Genomic DNA, 16,677 nt, shown 5'->3' on the forward strand with positions numbered 1-16,677 from the left:
TGTCTTCCAGGAAGCTTGTTCTTGTTATGGAAACTGGAGCTCGTTAGTCTTGCCTCAAGAGATTCAGAGAATGGGACAGAATGCCTCTACATGCTGAGAAGGAACTGTCTGCAGGGTCCAGAAGGCAGCTGGCCAGAACAAATCCCCAGATCTAAATCCACCTCCCAGATCTGCAGTTAGTGTCAATTCCTGATAGAGTTTGCAAGTGGCCCTTCAAATCCATGACTTGGACTTAATCCCTGAATTCATATGTTAATGTTATTTGGCGACAAGGTCTTAGAGCAATAATAAGGATTAGTGAAGGTCACAGAGGTTGGCACTAGCAGCTTTATGAAAGAGGCTGAAGCTACCATATTCATCCTGTCTCACATATCCTCCAATATCATATCTTCCAAGTGTTACAATGCATCAGAGCCCTTTCCAGCCTCCAAACAAACTTCTAGTCTTTGTAAACTTTCTAGTCTCGGGCATTTTGTTATGGTAACAGAAAATGAGCAAAAAAATCCTCTCCCATATCTTCATTTGGGATTTCATCGGATGTAATTTCTCAATCATAATCTAAAGGCCACACTTTCACATGTAAGGCACGCCCTTTCACTCTGCCTCAAACCCACAAGGGCTCCTGCTCTCCTTCCTCACCCATCCCAGAAAAGATACAAAACCTGTGGAAAGCAAACTGACCCAGAATTAGTGCCACCCAGACCTGGCTTGCCCAGAGTTTGCGGTTACTGATTCAGCTAAGACGAAAGGGTCTGCTTGTCCTTCCTAGTGTGCCTTCTAGACTCTTCTTGCCAGTTGACACTTCTTGCCAGTTGTAATAGTGCCTAGTGCCGGTCTGACTCTCCCAACTCAGATCTCCCTCTTTTTTCCCATATGGCCCTTGGTGTAGCGCTGACCCTTCTCGGCAGGGGGCAGTATTCTCCCTTTGCTGCTTCCGGACATACACATAAAGCTCAGAAAAGTTAAATCTGATTTAAAACCATGTCTTGTGGCCGGTTTTGCATCCTGATATTTTCATTTTCCTATAGCTGCAATAGAATTATTCCCATTCTCCTCCCATCCGGGCCCAAGCCTAGAGCTATATTACTTGCACCAGCCCCACACCCAGCCCAGAACAGCTAGAGGACAGGGAAGCATCTCGCAGCATCCACTGGCAAAGACTTCACGATCTGTTTGGGTGGGCAAAGCAACGCACGTGAAACGCAGGGCAACCAGAACGGCATCCAATCCCAGATTGGATTCGTGCGTCCCAGATGCAGCATCAGGAAGAAAACAAATGTTTGCGGAATTTGGTACCCAAGGCCATTCAGCAGGATGTTCTCTCATCTCCGCCCCACTTTCTTTCTCGGCCTTCTCACCCCTCAGCCCCCAAAGTCCAACAAGCAGATCCTAAGGGTGGGCCCTGGCTTCCTGACTGGGCTCCTGAGACACAAGCGGGTTATTATCCACTCTTCATCAGCATCTCCCGAGAGCATTCAGCCGGGATGAGCAAAGAGCTCAGGGGCGGGGGCTGCGAAGGACAGACGGAGGGACGTGGCTGCAGCTCGGCGAGGGGCGCGGGGAGCGCGGCGCCCGGTCGGGGGCAGGGCGGGGAGGCTCCGCGCGCAGCCAATCCCCGAGCATCCCCCTCCCCGGCCGCCGAGAGCTGAGCGGGGCGGGGGAGCCAGGCGGTGGCGGCGGCGGCAGCGGCGGCGACGGAGGCTGCCGTGGGGAGGGATGGAGAGGGGAGGGGGGAGCGGAGCCGAGCGGAGACAGCCGCGGCGCTGCAGAGCGGCTGGGGCGGCGGCGCGGCTCCCGGTGCTCCCCCCGGCGAGCGCCCCGAGTCGGTGAGGGCCGGGCCCCGGCGGCCCCCGGAGCCATGGGCTGCATCGGCTCGAGGACTGTGGGTGGGTACCGCGGCCAGGCGCGGGTCAGGGGCAAGCTCGCCCCGGGGCGCTCCTCCGGCCCCCTCCCCCATCCCCATCCTTGCCCCTGGGGACCTCCCTCCGTGCCCGCCCGGCCCTGCCTTGCGCCTTTACTTTCACTCCATCCGCTAAGGTCCCTCTATTCCTGTGCCCTCGCGCCTCCAGGGCTTCCATCCCTCTCAGCTCATTGCCTTCTCTCCATCGCCCTCCCGCAGGCGCGGTCCTTCCCTGGTAGCATCTCCACAGCATCCTTCCTTGCTCCGTCGCTGTTCCCTACTCCCGATGGCCCCATCCCTCCACCTTCAGGCCATTCGCGCGTCTACTCTGCTGTAGCCCTTTCTGGAGCAGCCCCTCTTCTTAGAACCTCCTCGCCAGCCTCATCCCTGACTTTCTTCTGCACGCCCCCTCCCATCTTCACCCTCTTCCCCATATGGCTTGTGTGTTTTGCCCCCAACCATTTCCCTCTTGGTAGCCTTTTCCCGTCGCTCCTGCCTCCCCCGATTTGCTTTGTTCACGTGCATTTTCCCTCTGGGGCGGGGGCGGGAAGAGCGTGTGCCACCGGGAGGGAACCGGTTCCACGCTTGGAGGGAATGGGCTTGGGCCGGGGTGCTCTGGAAGAGCTGTGCACTCAAAGAAGAGGTGGAGGTTTACCTCCCCGAGAGAGGTCGGGAGTCCGCTTCCCAGAAGGGTGGGGTCCGCCTAGGAACCCTGGGACCCGGCTGCACCTGTCAGCGGGGGCAGGCGGGGCAGGGCCGGCTTTTTATTTACCTTTGGCAGGGGAGGGAAGAAAGGCGCTTCCTTAATGGTCCTCTCCTTCCAGCTTTTGCCTTACTACCGCCCCCCTACCCCCACCCCACGCATCTATTCCACTTTAGGGCTGAACACATTAGTACAGTCCTCTCCCAAACCCCCCAATTTTCCCCTTCCTAACTCCCAATTTCTCCCGCCTACACGCCCTAGTGACCTCAGGCTGAGAGAATAATTTGTATTATTATTACAAACAAACTCACTCTCCGGAAGCCTGATTTCTGAGACCCAGTTTATTTCCATGGAGACCCTCCTCTGCTTTCACCTCTTTCCCTGTTCTCCTCCCCTCCATCTCCCTGCCCCCTAAGGCTCTGACTCAGCTCCCCCTCTTCCTCAAAGGCCACCCCCTCCCTCCCCAGCCCCCACTCTTCTCCCAGAGAGCTTGCTCTGCCTGCCCCGTTACTGCTGGGTCCAGATGTCTTTCCTTTCTGACCTAGCCACAGGTCCTGGTCTTACCTGTCTCACGGTTTCACAAGATCCCAAAAGAGAGCATAACAACTTTGGGTGTGTGGCAGGCCGATTCCTACCTGTCAGTCCCTGAGACCCCATCCCCTTTGTTAGTTACCAGTTCTATTGCTGCATGCAGGATGCCTCTTCCTGCCCAAGACCCAGTCAGTGCGCTTCTTTCAAAATAGGGACCTATGATCCTAAACGCCAAAGACAAAGTTCATGTATGCAGTGGCTTTAGGCCAGATGGTTGCACCCGATTCTTGAATATCTCTGTAAATAGTCAAGTAATTCTTCACTTCGGTCGGGAATCTCCCTCCTGTTTCCCTAGTTTTGCACCAGTTCTCAAAGTGTCCTGTCCACCTCCACCATTGTTTTGTGTCTTCTCACCTTAAATTTCTCTTCCTTTAGCTCTGAAATTACAAAGTCCTCATGTTTCTTGTTACTATCTCTAACTCTTCTCTTGAATCGATTTCCTGTCCCCTAAGAGAATTGGGCTCAAAGTGTCCACCTCATCTTGGAACCCTCTGGCTTCCAGGGGAAAGTCTCGAGTTTTCACTTCCCAGCTGTCTCTATCCCCACCATATCTTTTCCTATCAACCAAGTTCCTGACTATTAGGAAAGCCCGAGGGGGAAAGCACATTCCTCTCATCCCTCGAATATCAAAGCCAGCTGCAGAGTAGGTTCCCCGAGAAAACTGTGCCCTTGTTTTTAGGGCAGTAATTGGTGAGCAGTCTGGATCCAATAAAGACAATCTGAACAATTGCTCAGCACATACTGGAGATTGGTTCTCCTAATACAACTCAGTCTCTGACCCCCTCCCTCCCTGTGTAAACAACACCAGAAAAGGCCAGGAAGCATTTTTCCCCCTAAGTATGCTATTCCCTACTGAGCTGAAAATGAGTGTTTCATTTCACGTATTTTTTCTCTCTCCAGAAATTTGGGATGGTAGACAGAGAAGAAAATGGATAGTCAGAAGGCATGACATTGGGGGACATTGGGGGGGTGGTGGTGGTGGTGGTAAAGAAAGGAGGAGGAGGAGGAAGAGGAGAAGGGCTGGATCCTAGGGTGTGGCCTCTCCTCTGCCTTTTACGGAGAGGGAACAAGCAGAGAGCCTGGGAAATGAAGGTAAGAAACTAATCTGACTGCTTCAGGGAATGAGGTGATTGCGGTGGACTGGAAAGGCCTCAAGGATGTCGATCAGATCAACATGGACAGCACCAGCTCACTGCATGGCAGCAGTCTGCATCGGCCTTCTACAGAGGTAAGGCTGGAGGCTTCAGAAGCCCACCAGCTCCCCCAAGCTCCCCCAAGCTCCCCCAAGCTCCCCCAAGCTCCTAGCTGCTTGACCCATTTCATCATCCCATAAAGCCCCAAGGGGGGAATTCTCTTCATAAATCTCCCTGCTTCCCTAAAACACACACCACATGCTCCACACTGAGGTTTTTCTTGGCCTCTAGAGGGTCTGCCTCTCTATGCATATCTGGAAGGCAAAATTGTTTGCACTACTAGAGGTACCCGGATACCATCCCCTCTCCTCTCTCCTACAGCAAACACGAACAGATTTCTCCTGGGACGGCATCAATGTGAGTGCAGCTACCCCTAGCCCTTCTCAATCCACCTTGACCCTTCTTTTCTTTTCTTTGTTCATTGGGACCCTGTGTAGACAGACTGTTCTGCTGACCCCCAGATCTCAGGGGTGTACCAGGATTATACTTCCTTGGTTTTCTTTGTCAATTGCTGCCTTGGGTATCCACCTTCCTGGGAGCCAGAAACTCCATTCTGTATATAAGGCACCCCAAGCCTTCTTATTCCTCTGCCCACTCTCTTACCTTCCCTGTCCTAGCTCTCCATGGAGGACACCACTTCCATCCTCCCGAAGCTTAAGCGAAACTCTAATGCCTATGGCATTGGGGCCCTGGCCAAGTCATCATTCTCAGGTGAGACTCCAGACCTGGAAATGGGACTGCTGACAGGTTCTTCCTTGTGACCCTTTTCCTTAAGCCTGCTGGGGTTCATGCCCACAGCTCTGAAACATCTGGTTTTATGTTAAGTCTCTCCAATCCTGAGTATCGCCCACAAGATACGAGGGGATACTTTCCCCAGTGCATGGAATCCCATGTGTCCTGGGTAGGGATGACTGTAGAGTCTGCTAAGTATTTTGTGATATTCTGAAGGGTGTGGGTATTGTCTGACTCCATAGGGATCTCAAGGAGCATGAAGGACCATGTGACAAAGCCTACAGCCATGGGCCAAGGTCGGGTGGCCCACATGATTGAGTGGCAGGGCTGGGGGAAGGCCCCAGCAATCCAGCCACAACACAGCCATGAGGCCGTGCGCAGGGATACAGATGCTTACTCTGACCTCAGCGATGGTGAGAAGGAGGCGCGTTTCTTAGCAGGTACTTCTACTCCCAAATCCCAAGCCTTCAGATGATAGTTTGTTGTTTGGATGGTCAGAGACTGACCCTTCTAATCTGCTTCCTGATGGCAAAATTGTCTTCCTGCATGTTGACCACAGGGTCACATTTTCTATCAGCCTTGATTTTTAAGGTTTGTTGTATGTTTGTTTTGGACTGGCTAATTCTGATAAGCGCCCTCCAGTACATTTTTATTATAGCCTTAGAAAATGGAACTCTGATGAAATTTGTAAGGCCATGTGTCCCAGATGTTTTCTTTTCTCTGGTATGGTACTGTCTTCCCCCCGGCCTCTCTTAGTATAGAAGAAAAACGCAGTGGCCTTGGGCTTCAAATAACTCTGCTTGTATTTGTTTCTAAAAATGAAAGAGGCCTGGGGAATTTCTTGAGGCCATGCTCGTCAACATTTGATTTCATGAATTGACTTACTGTACTCATTACTGTGACAGCTAGTAGATGATTAAGGGAATAGCCCTGGAGACAGTAGTTTAGTTCCAGAGAAGTAGTTTAGGTCTGATGACAATTATGTGGTGTGTATACAAAGGTGAATTGATCCTGTCGACAGGTATCAGGAAGATACCCAAGAAGAGGGGTAGGTCTGAGGGGAGGGGAAGGATATTAGTGTTGCTGTATGGGTGGTGGGTGGTGGAGGAAGTCTGAGTGGGGCTGGGTGATTGATGTGGAGGACAAGGTAATAGCAATGAGAGCTTCAGCTTTTTCGTGGCTCTCACCTAGAACGGGGATCTGCAATGCTGAAATGTTCACATCCTCACTGTTATGCCCGCCCTTCTTCTAGTCTCTTGATATAGGCCCTTATGTGACTGGGGACCCACATTTACCTGATGCTCCCTTGGGGAGTCTTCATTGATCTTGACTGTCTCAGACCACCTGAAACTAGGTTTATTTTCTTTTTAAAAACAATACTTATCATTTTATTTAAGCTCATGCATGTTTACCTGCATATGTTTATGTGCTTCACATGTATGTGAGAGACCTGGGATGGTGTTGGATCCCCTGAAGCTGTGAGTTGCCTGGTGTGGGTGCTCGGAACCAAACTCAGGCCCTTGGCCAGAGCAGTGCACTCTCTTTACCCATAAGCCATCTTTCCTGGTCCAGGTTCAAATTCTAAAACCTCCAAAGACAAACTCCTGGAACTCTGACTTTAATACCCCAGGTTGTTTCACCAGAAGAACCCACCTTTCCCTTGACCCTAGGAATCCTAAATATGAACCTTTGGAAAAATCCCCCATGGTCCAGCCTTATATCAGAGTAATAGAGTAGCCGCTGGCTACTTCATATGAAAAATGTAAGACACCTCGTTATTAGTGTTTATATTGATTGTATGTTGAAAAGGAATCATATATATTATACTTAAATAAGATTTATTATTAAAACTAATTTCACTTATTTCTGCTAACTTTTTAAAAATGATCTCATACATGGTTTATATTTTACTTCCACTGAACCACACAGCAATAGGTTCCTCCATACCCCTTACATAGGTCTAAGGGTTATTTGAGGGCTCTTTTCTAAGTTTGATTTGGTTTAGTTTGATTAGAGCTGGCTTTTTTGAGACAGGGTCTCACTGTGTAGCCTTGGTTGTCCTGGAACTTGCTTTGTAGACCATACTGGCTTCAAACTCAAAAGATCCACCTGCCTCTGCTTCCTGAGTGCTAGGATTAAAGGCATGAGACACTATGCTGGCTGAGTATCCTTAAGACAATTTCATTTTTCCTCATAGGTGTCATGGAACAGTTTGCTATTTCTGAGGCTACCCTTATGGCCTGGTCTTCCATGGATGGTGAGGACATGAGTGTCAATTCTACCCAGGAGCCACTGGACTGCAATTACAGTGACAACTACCAGGAGCTGATGGAAAGTCAGGGTGAGAAATGGTTTCAGACCCCCTCTAGCCATCCAGGTTCTTCTAGGACCTTTCCATTGGTCTCAGCTTCTCCAGTGCCCCTGCATTTTCGTCATAACCACAGGGCAGTTCTGTGAGCTCTCCTTACTGCCTGTGATGTTCCGTGTCTCCTCTAACCCTGCTCACTCTTTACAGATGCACTAGCTCAAGCCCCCATGGATGGATGGCCTCACTCCTACGTGTCACAGGGGATGTACTGTCTGGGGTCATCTGACGCCTGGGAAGCAAGCGATCAGTCCCTCATTGCATCTCCAGCTACAGGATCCTATCTTGGCCCTGCATTTGATGACTCACAGCCCAGCCTGCATGACATGGGGCCTTCCCAACCTGCTTCAGGATACTCTGCTCAGGAGCCTCCACCTTTATTGGGGGTAGACACTGACTGGGCATCAGAAGTTGGTGGGGTGGAACTGGCTAGGGGACCTGTAGAGGAAGAGAAGAGACCACTGGCTCCTGAGGAGGAAGAAGATGCAGGATGTCGGGATCTGGAGTCACTTTCCCCACGAGAGGACCCAGAGATGTCCACTGCTCTCAGCCGGAAGGTGTCTGATGTCACATCCTCAGGTGTGCAGTCCTTTGATGAGGAGGAGGGGGATGCCAACAACTAGCTTCTTCCCACCCCACTCTGACCTGAGGGGCATGGCTGCAACCCATACCCCCCGCAAGCTCCAGCAGCACAGATGAAACCCGGGCAGAAGACAGCAGGGAACTGGGAGCTTCCAGCCCTCACCAGGCCGCTAGCCACCCTGGAAAGGGAAGGATCAGCAGGGGGTTTTATCTGGGCTTGCACTTCAGAAACCATCATTCCAAGAACTGAGACCCAGGCAATTAGGTGGCATGGTGGTGGGAGATGAGCCATGGCTATGGCTCTTGGGTCCATGCCCAGGTCTGTCGCGCCGAACACTGAATCTCAGTTTTTACACCCCCGATTTCGTCTTCCAGGAGCCTTGGCTGTGCTGTCTGAATGCCTCTTTTCTCCATTTCACTCTTGCTTTCCTGATTCTGATTTCTCTGCCCATGGCACCAGTGCATCCCCACTGTGGGAAGCAGGCCTCAGGGGCTGTTGGACATGGCTTGGCAGGTATAGCAGAGTACCTGCCTGAAGGAGTGGTCTGAAGGGCCCTTCTGTGTTTGGCATAGGCAGTGGGCCCAGCTCAGGCAATCTTTGGCTTTTGCAATCAGGAGCCAAGGGTGAGGTGGACATGGCAGCTGGGATTGACAGGGGTCACAGTATGATTCTTTATCAAGGCCTACTCAGAGACAAGAGGGTCACCAATGAGACAAAGAATAAACACAGCCACTTGAATGTCTTGTGGCTGGAAGGGGGACCTTAAGCCCACTGGGGTTGGTCCAGTTCTGGCTTCTCTTTCTGCCTTCTTCCATCTGGCACCCAGCCCCAAGGAGGGGAAGCGTCTCAAATTGTTGACCTAGGATGCAGTGTCCCCATCAGTGGGGAACCATGAGGGCCGGGCCTCCCTCTACCTTCCCAAATTCTCTGGAGCTGTTTACACTTTTCTCTTTGCCTTTTCTACATTTTTATAACTTCTTGGGGACTCAGGGTTGAGCAGAGTGGAATGGGGAGCCTGGTGCTGTCACTGCCTTGGCTGGGCTGGGCGGCTGGCTGAGGGCCAGGGTGGACACGGGCTGCTTCTGCTTTTTGTCAGCTGTTCCCAGGGGTCCTCAATCCAGTGTTCCTTATTGGAGTAGCTGTGGTGAGACATACTCTTGCCTGCCCCTACCTCCTTTTCCCTTTGATTTGGAGTGGGCCATGGGGGCAGGAAGCAACAGCAAGTCAGTGCAGTATTGTGAGGGTGCTGCAACAGCCACAGGTCCAATCTGGTCCTTGGCATAAGCAGAGTTTTGATAGGAGATGCCCAAGCTTGTCACCGTGTTTTTCTCCTTCCTCCTGTCTATCCATAGCTCCAGTCCCAAGGCCTTGTGTCCTACTATAATGTCAGGGGTTCTAAATTACTCCCCTACCCATCAAAATGATGAGGCTCACCGTTGGAGTGATTCTGTTCATCTGTGATGCTGTCCTGTACCACATTCTTACACTGAAGTGTAACCAGAGTAGGTGTCCCACATCCTTCAGGGGAGGGGGAAGCATGGGATCTTAAGGTCTCTTAATGTAGGAAACATGGGAACAAACCAGGAGAGCCACAGTAGGTGAACAGTCACTTAGCTCATTTAATGCTGCCTGAATGGGAGGAGAAGATACCTCGTGTTTGCTAGTGTGTTGTGGTTTAGCTTACAAGGACCTCATTTCTAGGACTAGGAAGGGCTAACCTGCCAACCCTGGTAACTGCCCCTAACCCCTGGCCTCCTGTCCTAGCCTCCTGGGAATCTGCATGTTGAAGCTAACCTATTCCCAGGGTCTCTTTGCCTTGTCTATCCTGCTCTATCAACACGTTTGTCTCATCTCAGTGTCCCCGTATTCTTCCCCCAGGTGACCGTGGACAGCAAGTCCAGTGAGCAGGTGTATTCATCTTGGTTCCCTTTGCTCAGGGCCCTGGAGAGTAAGGAAGAGTAAACTAAAGCAGCTCTCTTTCCCCCTTCCATTCCTCAAGGAAGCTAAATGGTCCCCAATGAAAGACTACAAAAGACTTGAAGAAACCTAGTAGGGTTTGTACCTGAGCAGGGGCTTGGTGTCCCCAGGCTGCGGCATACTGCCACAGAGGCTCACCCCACTCTGAAAAGAGAAGACTCAAGGAGCTGGCCCAGGACCATTTTGAACTCTTTTAGAGGGAGGGACCACCTCTTTGGTGCTGGGGCAGGGTGCATGGGGTTTGCTTCTAGCCTACTTTGGGGGAGGGGTGGGGCATGTGCAGGAAAAGGCTGTTAGGGGTGGGTGGGAAGGGTTGCTTTTCCTTTGGGGTTAAAGGCTGTGCAGCACGTTTTACAGCAGCTGGGGAGCAGGGCTGTTTTTTATATTCTTGTGAATGAAACTGCTCTTGCTGAATGATTTTTTTAAGGGGGGGTACACCTTCATTTTCAATTGACTTTATTAAATGAAAATCCAAACCTTCCATTCCTTCCCTCCCATTGCCTCCCCCAGCCCACACACCTTCTTTCTTTCCCTTGTGTTAAGAAGGGAATCTTGAAGGACGAGTTCTTAGCCTTGTCATATAGATCCCACACTCTGTTTTCCAGGTCTGAGAAATACCCATTTTTATGGTCAGTCTTAGCATGTTTTCTTAATGTGAAACTCTCACCCCAGGCCCAGGAAGGATTCTATGACATATATGACAGAGAGAATTCTATATAAATATATATAAGTATTATAGATTATATACACATGGGCATGGGCTTGGATGCCCCCTGCTAGTCCTCCTACCTAGGCCTCAATGTCTTAGCCTGGGGTGGTGGAAGGAACCCATGTTGGAGAAGGGCAGAGACTGTGTTGAACAACACTAAACAGAATGTGGTGGCATCCTCTGACTATGAGTGTCTTATTTGGGGGGGGACAGAAGAAACCTGGAGTGGGGGAAAGGGACAGAACTGGGAGAATATATGAGGGTTCAACTACAGAGCTAAAGGCATACAGTGAGGGACGGAAAGAACCCATGAATGAGCCAAGGTGTCTGAATGTTACAACACCCGGCATATATTTCTAGGCTAAGCAGGCCAATGCTGTACAGTACAGCACGACTATCAAGCTCCTTGCTGGTTTGAAAGGGAAAAGATGGGGGTCCTCTAAGGATGAGTAAACTAAAGCTTGCCAAGCTCAGGGTACCCCAGTTTATGCCAGAGGATCCCACGGAGTTTATAAAGGGCTGGAGTCTGCATTCCCCAAAGCTGCACGAGACAGAGCCTTGTCTGTTTTGGGAGGAGCTCTAGTAAGAGTGGCCCCAAGGCAGAGCTGACTCCTGGCGGGCTAAGTTAGTTAAGTGTAACAAGGAGCTAGGCAAAGAAGCTGGGACAAGAAACAGAGCTTTCAGCTGTAGGGGTTTGACACTTGTACTGAGCCATGACGCCTGTCTCTACACACATCATCAACCTCCTTTCCAGGGAACTGCACATGGTTCTGTGGAAACAAAGGTTGGCTTTTTCAGCCCTGATAAAGGGCTTGGCCTAGAAACAGACAGTGGCAGCAATGATGGGGTCTAGGACAGATTTGGGGGAGCACACAGGTAGAAAGTACAGCTGGCAGGCTTGGGGGCACATTTTAGGGTAGTCAATCCACATGGCAATATTGTGGTCCCACATTCCCTTCCAATGTGACACTTGCGGATTCTTTCAATCTGGGCCTCCACTCACCTACTCCATATGGAAACTGAAATATAGACAGGCATGCTGGGCCAGGATGGTGACTGAACGACACTAGGAATTGTGGGGCATTAGAGTGACAGGGACTGAACCTGCACAGCAGGAACACAGAAGTCCTTTGAGCATGGGGCCTTGAACCCTCCCTGGAAATGGGGAGGGGGGGTCTGATGAACCCAAATTCTTCCCTGCCCAAGATCAAGTTCTCCTTAAGATCATCACCATCACCTTTCATAGTGGGGTAGGAACAACGATGAAATGGAGGCCCCCCCAACTTCAGGGCACCCATTTCATATACAAGCCCACTCTCTGACATGGGCCCTGTGGTTTTTATGAAGAAAGCTTGGAGGGTGTTGTTCACAGGATCAGCTCGTCCTCATCTTCCTCATCAGTGGACCGCAGACTGGGGCCATGCAAGATGTCAGCCAGGTCCTCCTCAGGCCCTAGGTTCCCCACCATCTCCAGTTCCTCCAGCTCACCCTCCACTCTGGCTGGGGCCAGGCAGGAAGGGACCTCTGGAGATGGTGGTGGGACAGGAGTCTCTGGCATGGTAGGAACCATGACTTCTCTTTCAGGAGCTCCATCTTCACCCTCAGGCACATTCCAGCTCTCTGCAGGAAGGGGTGGCCCCCCAGGGGTCTTCCGAATTGAAGTTGTATTCCGGAAGCTGGCAAGTGGAGGGCGAAGCTGCACTCCAGATTTGGTGTGGCCCTCGATAGCTTTCTGTAGCTAAGGAAGAGGAGAGGTAAAGAGGTAGACAATAAGAAAAAAGGAAGACAGAGGGCAATGAGAGAGACACCACAAGAATAGACAAACCAGGAGGAAACAGAAACAGAAATAGTAAGAAAGCAAGAAACAGACAGGGAACAGACAGGGGAAGATGGAAAGACAAACTACTCCTGTATTGCAACTCCTCTCCAGTTCCCCTGAGAAAGCACCCCCCAGGAACCTTCTCCTCCTTAGTGCTCGAAGAATATCTCCCTCACAGTCCCACACCCCTCCCCATAGCTCACACCTAAAGCCCATTCCCAAGTTAGGCTGTTGGGAGAAGAATACACAGGCTTCCTTCTGGGCTGGAAAACTATGTGATCACAACATGCCTTGCAGTCTCCTGATAGGACATCTGTATTATGTTCCCCATTCATGTCCCCTTGTCCTGGATCCATTCTTCCCTCTCTCTGGTCAAGTGAGATTTGTTCATCCTTACCTCTTCTAGTGCCAAGACACCTCTGAGCTTCCCCATGCTGGTCACATAGGCAAGATGGAGGCCAAGAAGTGAGAAGAGTGTATGAGTCTGATGGGGAAAGCACAGGTCAGCATGTCCCCACTTCTGCCCTCCCTTAGCCCTGAGCAATCAGCAAGGGCTTGCCTTGTGCAGAGTTGTCTGCTCCACCAGCTGGAAGGGAGACTGGTCAATGCAGCAGAAATCAAAACACACAGGCTGGCTCAGCTGCTCCCGCTCCCAGGCCTCAATCTGTTGACAAAGTTTCACAGAGACCCCTTCAACTCGGCTTTGTTCCACAGGAACCACCACAGAAACCATTGATCAATAGGTATACTTTTTCTTCTCAGAGGCTCACAGCTTACTTCTCCTCTGTTATCTGGCCTCAAACTCTACCCTTCACCTTCAGGTACCCAGAAAGTGGCTCCTTCCCATAGTCTTCTGAGAGTTCTCCTGTGTCTCTAAACCTTCTAACCTTTATTACCTTCATTTTCATTTCTTTCCAACCTTCGTTCTGTACCTTACTGACATTCCCAATCAGACATGTTTTCTGTCTAATAATCCATATCGTACCTTGACACTTTGTGAGTCTTTGCCTTTCAGAAATGGCACTTTTTATACTCAGTCTGGAATGTTGGCACTTACCTTTGCTCTGCCTACTGGATGTGCACTCATTGAGTGCTAAGTGATATCAACAGGTGAAGCCCAAGGAAGCTAGCAGTTGCCCCTTATGTGGAAAGCAGAGTGGATATTTATTGAATCTGAGCAGACTTTGTACCACTTCATATGTAGTTGACTTGAACTGTCTATGTTGTGCATGGTTTTGTTCTATTGGTCTATTAACTAACTCACTAAGATACAAATCCAGATAAGCCATCCTCTCTAGCATTATAATTGAATCTAAGATGTTCTTTGGTCCTACTTTCTGGGTGATGTCACTTCATCTGTTTGTCAAAATCTGCACTCAAACCATAAGAAAATGTCAGTAAAAGTTGTCCTCACATTTAGTATGGTGTCAACAGTGAGCCTCCCTCCATGTGAAATTTCTGGACATGCCATATATACTCTAAACTCCTATGGCCTGACACAAAGGTCATGTGGGGCCTAACTAGCTTTTAGCATAAGAGGACACTTATCCAAAATGTTGCAAAGAAGATGGGGCTAGAGGACTTAGATAGGATCTGTTTTCTTGCTTCAAGATCATCCCAGAACTTCTCAGCTTTGTTTGTTTGTTTGTTTTGCCTTTCCCCAGTAACAGTGACACCATTTTCAGAGAACGTTTGCCAAGAACTTCATCTGTGCTGGGCATAATTCTAATTGCTGTGCACACCATAGCTCATGGAATCCTCTTAAAAACTTTCTCTCTAACTACATTTTGCAAATGAAGTATGGATGCACTGTGCTAAGTCTGCCAAGGGCTCCATAGACAGCCATTACTGGACTCTAGTGTTTGTGAGCTGATACAACTGCAGCTTCTGGTCAAGGAGAAGATGTTGCTGCTGGATCATTTTGTTTTAATAGGTTTTTTTTTTTGTTTGTAAGACTTATTTATGCATATGAGTACACTGTAGCTATCTTCAGACACACCAGAAGAGGGCATCAGATCCTATTACAGATGGTTGTGAGCCACCATGTGGTTGCTGGGAATTGAACTCAGGACCTCTGGAAGAGCAGTCAGTGCTCTTAACCACTGAGACATCTCTCCAGCCTGCTGCTGGGTCTTATAAAAAGTTCAGCACCAGTTAGAAGCCGAGCTCTCTCTATGTTAGATTTAAATCATAGCTGGGATACCAGGTGACTTTTTTCACATGAAATTCTTTCCATAATTTCTGTAATGCTTAATATGATTTTTGCCAAAATCAACATCCTGATGTTGTCAAGGTGATCAATCTCTTAAAATATACTAAATGCTTAATTTTATTGAAACTTATTCCTCAATAATGTCTTCTTTATTAAAAAAAAAAAAAAAGCAATACCTTCACTGGGTGAAACAATCCGTCTCAGGCTGTAGATTTTCTTACCTCTTCAGGTGACATGTTATCCACTAAATCTGCTGAATCCTAAGGAACAAAGATACAAGGTCAAGTTCTTTCCTTCTCTTCTCAGGTTAGTCATGATTCTCAGAAACTATGTCCTCTAGGGCAGGTTCCAAAAAGCCCCCTTTTCAAACCATCATCTTGGTGGGACCTCTGCCCTTCTAACTAAGGACTTTGGTTTTCCATTCCTAAAAGACAAACTGACCATCCTTCTTTCTCTAACACACCCTTACCTGGGTTATTTTCTTCTTTGTGGAGTGAGCTTTGCCCAGTAAGCAGTGCAGCAGGCGCTGGAAGATGGAGGACCTTTGATCTGAAAGGAGCAGTGAGAAGATGGAGGAAGTGGCCAGGGGCTTCCCGGGGCCCCTGACACTGTGCCATTAAAGAAGTGCACTTCCTCAACGCTGTGCCTCAGTGGATTCCTCTTTTCTACCTCTGTCCCAACTCCCTAAGACAGCATTATGGAGATTAACCAATTAGTCAGCTCTTAAAATCATGCAGCCTCATATCTCCTTACAGGACTAGCTCTTAGGGAAAGGTGAGTCCCTAATGTAATTCCCAGGACGTGTTGAGAGGCATTTATTTACCTGCAGAGTCTGAAGCTTCAGGGGGCTGTTTGTGGCTGGGCAGTGGCCCGTTAGGCTCTTCAGGGTATGATGGAGCAATAGGAAACTGGGGAGGCAGAGGAGGAGGGATAGGAGGAGGAGGAGTTGGAGTCTGTGGAAGCTAAAAAATAAAATAAAATAAGCAAACTTCTTAGATTCAGAGAAGTCCCACATCACATGATACCTCGCTACCTTTACGAACAGGTGCCCTGGAAATCTAACTGTACCCCTTTCCCCAACCTCCTAAATTCCTTTTTTTCTTTCCAAAAACACCATCTTGGCACTAGTCTCTTTTGCCATGGATTCCATGTTGTCACTTTCTCACTCTTCGGTGTTTTCCTTCCCTCTTCCTTTTGTCCTGCACCTGTCATAGTCCCGCCCTGCCCCACCCAGTCCAGCAATGCCACTGGTGACACCTACTGACAATTCTCCCTGTCAGCCTCCCTTTCCCTTTTGTCTTGGTCACCTCTGTCTTCCGGGAGACGTCCTCATCTTCATCTTCATCTACGAAGGCAAAGGACTCAGGTCGACCACCAGGATGCCACTCCCTAGCCAGCTGAGCCTGGCCATTATAGGGCAGCTCTGATAACTTTCGAGCCATGTCCTGGGCAGCCTTCAACCTTCGCTCTGCACACAGGTGGCGCTGCAGGAGGGACTGCAGTTCTGAGCGTTCCACAGAGCCTAGCAGGATCATTGAATCTGGGGGAGAACCAAGTGTCCTTGATGGCCAGCTCCACACCCACCCGGCTACCAGGTCAGGTGAAATAGGAGCTGAGAGCCTTTTCTTATTCGAATTCTTGCCTTTTCTTACTAAAAACTCATCTTAAACTCCAGGGTGGCCTAACTTGATCCCTGTAATTCCTAACATTTAACACTTACAGACTCAATTGGCACCATACTAATTGGTGCTAATCTGTACTTAGCTGTATGCTGCCCTAACATAGTGTTTGCAAATATGTAAGCTCACTATTAAAATAGGCTGATCAACCCTATCCAAATGCAATGAAACGTGAGAGGCAGTTGTGACAACCTTAGACTCAATCACACTCTGA

At 49.6% G+C, this 16,677-nt stretch overlaps 2 protein-coding genes across 7 annotated transcripts in view; one reads left to right on the forward strand and one right to left on the reverse strand.

Annotated features, from left to right (window-relative positions):
- The first annotated feature begins 1,695 nt into the window (after nt 1-1,695).
- Fam131b (family with sequence similarity 131 member B) lies at nt 1,696-10,929 on the forward strand. 2 transcript variants are annotated; one of them, XM_032906661.1, is made up of 7 exons: nt 1,696-1,886; nt 4,313-4,422; nt 4,709-4,744; nt 5,005-5,098; nt 5,362-5,559; nt 7,317-7,460; nt 7,635-10,929. In XM_032906661.1, exons 1-7 carry the CDS (start codon nt 1,859-1,861, stop codon nt 8,105-8,107), a joined length of 1,083 nt encoding a protein of 360 aa, XP_032762552.1. In that variant the 5' UTR covers nt 1,696-1,858; the 3' UTR covers nt 8,108-10,929. The 2 variants fall into 2 exon arrangements, with proteins under 2 accessions (XP_032762552.1, XP_032762554.1); XM_032906663.1 differs by lacking the exons at nt 1,696-1,886; nt 5,005-5,098 and having other exon boundaries at nt 4,361-4,422.
- Nucleotides 10,484-16,677, reverse strand: part of Clcn1 (chloride voltage-gated channel 1) — a 29,441-nt gene continuing 23,247 nt past the window's right edge. For all 5 annotated transcript variants that reach the window (XM_032906656.1, XM_032906658.1, XM_032906660.1 and 2 more), the window contains 7 exons: nt 16,092-16,324; nt 15,608-15,746; nt 15,254-15,333; nt 15,006-15,044; nt 13,132-13,236; nt 12,970-13,056; nt 10,484-12,491 (listed from right to left, as the gene is read on the reverse strand). In XM_032906656.1, the coding sequence (XP_032762547.1) occupies nt 12,120-12,491; nt 12,970-13,056; nt 13,132-13,236; nt 15,006-15,044; nt 15,254-15,333; nt 15,608-15,746; nt 16,092-16,324 (1,055 nt within the window). In that variant the 3' untranslated portion in view covers nt 10,484-12,119. The remainder of the gene's footprint in view (nt 12,492-12,969; nt 13,057-13,131; nt 13,237-15,005; nt 15,045-15,253; nt 15,334-15,607; nt 15,747-16,091; nt 16,325-16,677) is intronic.

The sequence above is a fragment of the Rattus rattus genome, chromosome 6, assembly GCF_011064425.1.
Source record: "Rattus rattus isolate New Zealand chromosome 6, Rrattus_CSIRO_v1, whole genome shotgun sequence".
In the NCBI taxonomy this organism is placed as follows: domain Eukaryota; kingdom Metazoa; phylum Chordata; class Mammalia; order Rodentia; family Muridae; genus Rattus; species Rattus rattus.

Bases quoted from the DNA above. Each gene is read 5' to 3' on its own strand.
- Fam131b (XM_032906661.1), top strand. From the start codon at position 1,859: ATGGGCTGCATCGGCTCGAGGACTGTGG. The intron at 4,423-4,708 runs GTAAGGCTGGAG...TCTCTCCTACAG, and splicing joins TGCATCGGCCTTCTACAGAG to CAAACACGAACAGATTTCTC. The intron at 5,099-5,361 runs GTGAGACTCCAG...CTGACTCCATAG, and splicing joins GGCCAAGTCATCATTCTCAG to GGATCTCAAGGAGCATGAAG.